The sequence below is a fragment of the Adiantum capillus-veneris genome, chromosome 17, assembly GCF_014529385.1.
Source record: "Adiantum capillus-veneris isolate H3 chromosome 17, ASM1452938v2, whole genome shotgun sequence".
Lineage (NCBI taxonomy): Eukaryota > Viridiplantae > Streptophyta > Polypodiopsida > Polypodiales > Pteridaceae > Adiantum > Adiantum capillus-veneris.
The window spans coordinates 52,772,653-52,777,495 of NC_140947.1; the positions used below are offsets into that span (position 1 = coordinate 52,772,653).

At 44.9% G+C, this 4,843-nt stretch overlaps 1 protein-coding gene across 1 annotated transcript; it reads right to left on the reverse strand.

Annotated features, from left to right (window-relative positions):
• Positions 1 to 373: 373 nt before the first annotated feature.
• LOC147437254 (transcription factor MYBS3-like) lies at positions 374 to 3,725 on the reverse strand. Its single transcript, XM_086486835.1, has 3 exons — positions 2,846 to 3,725; positions 2,160 to 2,368; positions 374 to 1,347 (listed from the first exon to the last, which is right to left on the reverse strand). Exons 1-3 carry the CDS (start codon positions 3,183 to 3,185, stop codon positions 673 to 675), a joined length of 1,224 nt encoding a protein of 407 aa, XP_086342961.1. The 5' UTR covers positions 3,186 to 3,725; the 3' UTR covers positions 374 to 672.
• Between the last annotated feature and the right edge of the window lie 1,118 nt (positions 3,726 to 4,843).

Consider the following 4,843-nt stretch of genomic DNA (forward strand, 5'->3'; position numbering starts at 1 on the left):
CGGAATTCTGCCGGAATTTGGTGACTCATAGCTCATGATTGACCTTCTCAGGTCTCTCCGAAAGATGCAAACTAAATTTCAGATTTCTTAAACAGTACTTTTCTGCTCCGGAAGGTGGAAGGAAAGAGAGTTGATCAGAGCTTAAACACACATTAATAGTGATGAGATTGACTTAAACATGCAAAATATTATACAACGATGCAACCCTTCACCATCATACCACAGCGTGACAGACCTTCTACAGTAGCCAAATAAGGGCAAGACGAGGAGTCTACATACCAAGAGGCAACAGTACATAAAAGCACCAAATTAAACACACAGACTTGCTGCTTCTAAAGTCAGAATAGATCCAATTCTACCTACATCCGGTCCATCGAGCACATAATCTCAGTTAGAAAAAAATAATAATTGCTGCAAGCTAAGGACCTCCAATTTCAGGCATTTTCAAGTTCTGTTAGCTATGTCACATGCGGCACTAAAGAGTGCCTCAAAATCACATGTGCTTTTTGAGACCTGTACAAAATGGCTTCACACGAAGGGTAACCCCAACCACACTCTGACCACCAAATTGCGGATTCGCAATCAAGAATGTTGAAGGAGATTGCATACCAGGCAATTGGAATGAACCACCAGCAAGAAGTCAGCTGGATTTCCTACAACAAAGCCTTATCATCAAGGCACACTGATCGCACTGCTCAAACTCCCTTGAGCATCAACTTCTCTGCTGCCATTATTCGGTATCGTAACATGGAAGGCTGAATGCCTTGATCCTTCCTCGAGCAGCTTGTATGACAAAGGAGTTGGCTCCATAACCCGCCGGGTCATGTTGATGGTCAGCTCTGTGATTTTCAGTGCTTGTTCTTCCTTCTTTGGCAGGCTTGGAATGATCGGAATAGGCCTCACAATCTTGGACTCCAACCCCCCCAGCTCATGCTTGTTCAACCCATGAACACGCTGTTCTGGCCACAATGGTAGGTGCCACACATCAAAAGTCAACTGCGGTGGATTATAAGTTCCCTCAAGAGCATCAACCACCTCTGGAACAACTTCCATTACATCAACATCTGCTGATCGACGCAAGAAGCCACCATGTTCTACAGCTTCCGCAGCTTCCATTTCAACAACTCTCTTCACGTCCGACGGCCTCACAGGTACACAAGAGGCAGGGAAATGAGGTACCGGCACAGGGAAATATCTGATTGGCTGGGCACGCCCGGTGAGACGAGATACTTCTAGAACCTGATTGGATCCATGGGGAATACTTTGCCCTAAACTCAACTCGGCACACACGTCCGGATCATCACAACCTGCCTCTTCCAGTTCCGGCTCCTCCAACACACATGAGACCTGTATAAAGTAATGATTTTGTAATTTTTTTTACACTTTGGATTTTATACACAAACCAACATGATCAGAATAAAAAACCATGGGTGTCAGAAAAGATACAGGATGCAACATGGACAATCTTCACGACTCATTGAATAGATCTATAAGGTATCTTGAGAATGTCCCTACGACATTAAAAATTCTCTTCTCATAGGTATGTGAGTGGGGGTGTGAATAAGAAGGGGAAAACAGAATAACCTATCACCGAACTGTGGTAAATTGGTTGTCCCGTTTCCCTTTTGGTTAACAGGTCTTGAGCAAAAGGGGAGGGGGGGTTGGGCGGGTGAGTGGGGGTGTGTGAATAAGAAGGGACTGAATAACCTATCACCAAACTGTGGTAGATTGGTTGTCCCGTTTCTTTTTGGCAACAGGTCTTAAGCTCAAAACTCCTTGGAACGATCTATGAGGTCTCATGGGAATGTTCCAACAAAGTTAAAGATTATCTTCTTCTTCTTCTATGAGATCCCTCAACAGCACTGCAATTGGTGAGAAACTTGCTTTCAACACCCAACGAGCTATCATAATGTCTACCATAAGTAACAAGTCTGACACTCTACCTCTATGAATTCGACAAAGGTGCATTAATGTTAACTTCCTCTACAAATACAGCCCTCCTGCAGGCTGCAATTGGTGAGAATCTTGCTTCCAATGCCCGAAGAGCTATCATAATGTCTACCATAAGTAACAATACTGACACTCTAGCTCTATGAATTCAAGGTGTCTTAATGTTAGTTATGCATTAGAACAGCCAATCAAGAAACAACTGATCTTACCGAGTCAGGGGTTATATCAAATAAACTCGATCTTCGTCTCCTTTTATTCAGGTTGTTCCTTCTCAAAAAATACTTTTGAGCATGGCTTGCAACCTGTGTGGGTGTCCTGGTTTTCACAAAATTGCGAGAGATTCCACGCCAGTCACCTTTTCCAAGCTTTTGAAGCCCAAGCAGAAATGATCTGTGCTCCTCTTCGGTCCATGGCACTCCTGTAGTAATGAAAGGGAAGGTTGAGAAAAAGCAACTCCTTTCATAAGGCTCTCTGACTTAGTAAAGATCTGTGCCTGATAAACCTCCAACCGCTGTTTGCATCGAGCTCAATTGTTTCTTCTCCAATGCAAAATCTGAGGTCTCGTGTGTGTGTGTGTGTGTGTGTGTGTGTGTGTGTGCCTTCGTGCACCGTGTGCATGTATGCATGGTTGCTCGCATGAGTGTATGCATCTGTGTCACTCTGCACACAATGTGCACATATACATGTAGGCACAAGATATTACAACTTGCTTTCAGTGTGTGTGTGTGTGTGCGCGCGCGCACAGGTGTGCATGGTTGCTCACATGAGTATATGCATCTATGTCATTCTGCACACAATGTGCACATATACATGTAGGCACAAGAAATTAAAATTTTCTTTCAGAATTAATACCAGTACAGATCTTGATAAAGAACAACTTTGCAGATTTGATTACCTTTCTTCCTTTCACGCGAGCTACTATTAGTATGAACAAGATCATCTGACGCATAACCCTCCACAGGTTCACCTGCATCATGCTGCTCAAACTGGGATGGAGACAAGGGAGACGCCTCACCCTCTGCACCTCCATAATTGCACAGATTTCCCATACTCACACTCTTCCTCATAGCAGTTAATGATGAAGACGAACACTCTGAGGCTGTGCCCGCCGGTGAGGATACCATACAACACTCTGTCGAGAGGCGAACACCAAAGAGCTTAAATCCTACTTGATTGTCCAAGCATGTCCTTGAATTATGCCCATTGTGACCACAATGGGAACAACGCCGTGCCATCTTTGAGGAAGGCCAAGCAAAGCTTAGAATTTACTGCGGAAAAACGAGCAGAAAACCCTCGGAATCGGCTTCCAGATTGCAAGCAAAGATGCCTTTCTGAAAGGATCGTGAGCGTCTAAGGCAACAGAGAAAAAAAAGCTCGCACGCAGGGGGAAGCACACAGAGGAAACGTGGGCGCCCTGCAGATCCCTGGAGCTCTAGAAACAGGAAATCGAAAGCGAAAGCCAGAAAAATCTTGAAAACCCTAATAGCAGAGGCGCAGAGAGAGAGAGAGAGAGAGAGAGAGAGAGAGAGAGAGAGAGAGAGAGGGGGGGCTTTGCACCCACAATACTTCTCTACAACACAGACCTATAGAAACAGTTAAATCGAGCACGCAAACATGGATAAAGGGCCCGCAGCACAATAGAATTTTGAAAAGAAAGTGATGACCCACAATCCACAGATCCCCTTTTGTGTGCCTTGCAGCCTTGTGGGCATATTTCGCCCATCATTATTCCCAACCCTGCAAGCTGAAGCTAGCAAAACAGTTTGGCACTGCTCCAAGTTTACCTCTTGAGTCTTATCCACACAGTTTACTCATCACTCTCTTCTCTCCTCTCTTTTATCACAAGCTTCAATCATTATGGCCAAAATATTAGAGCAGATCCACATGGACGAGGCCACTCATCAGTTGTTTTCTCCGATGTTGTTACGTTTAGCGTGCGTGAAATTGCATGTTCGTTAGAGGGGCGGGAGTAGAAGATTGTGTTTGCTTAACTTTGTCGATTTCGGCAGAGTTGAGAGTAGTGGGCAATGTTCACTCCTAGTGCATGCTCACATGACATTAAAAAATCCCCTCTCTAGCAGAATGTTAGAACCACCCTCTAGAAGCAAATTGACAACTCTTCTCTACAAGTCTTTGGATGCATGCATAGCAAGAGTTGAGAGTAGTGGGCAATGTTCACTCCTAGTGCATGCTCACATGACATTAAAAAATCCCCTCTCTAGCAGAGTGTTAGAACCACCCTCTAGAAGCAAATTGACAACTCCTACAAGTCTTTGGATGCATGCATAGCAATTGCTGAAGATTGTGATTTGTGGGGCCACAAGACCATTCCAAACCGGTCCTTCTATTTTTAGACGAACCTTTGTTGGAAGGTGCTTTCTAGCTGTGGCCTACAAGAAGGCGCTTCAAGAAATTTTTTGAATATACCCATGACGGAGGCAAGCTATGATAACTTTCACATCTTGCACTCTGTTGGAGAGTATCTTCTAGCATTTTTCGACATGTGAAAAGGGCTAAGGGCACGTTCAATCTGTCCGCACCTCGCCACATCCTCTCTCTCCACTTTTCACCCTCAAAAGCTCGGTCTACATGTAAGGTTGCTCTTCGAATTCACACACACCCGGAGCCCACGCTCTCACCCACATAGAAACGCGCATGTTGATGCAATCCGTTGATTGGTTGGAAAGTCAAGGCAAATTGGATGGGCGGGGTGGGCAAGTCGGAAGGCTGAGTACATCTCTTGGGCATGACTCAGCTTGCCACAAGGGCATGGCGGGCCGGACTCAATGAGCAATCTGAATGCCCACGAGACAAGCGCACTACCTCATTGGTAAACAAGTGAAAGAATCACGGTGGCTTTCTAAAATAATTAGAACGTGATAAAATCATTAGG

What these genes read in the sequence shown, in the direction of transcription:
- LOC147437254 (XM_086486835.1), bottom strand. Translation starts at nt 3,185, where the DNA reads ATGGCACGGCGTTGTTCCCATTGTGGTCACAATGGGCATAATTCAAGG. An exon ending in CTCGCGTGAAAGGAAGAAAG is followed by an intron (nt 2,369 to 2,845) that starts GTAATCAAATCT and finishes TCATTACTACAG; the next exon opens with GAGTGCCATGGACCGAAGAG. An exon ending in TTGATATAACCCCTGACTCG is followed by an intron (nt 1,348 to 2,159) that starts GTAAGATCAGTT and finishes TACTTTATACAG; the next exon opens with GTCTCATGTGTGTTGGAGGA.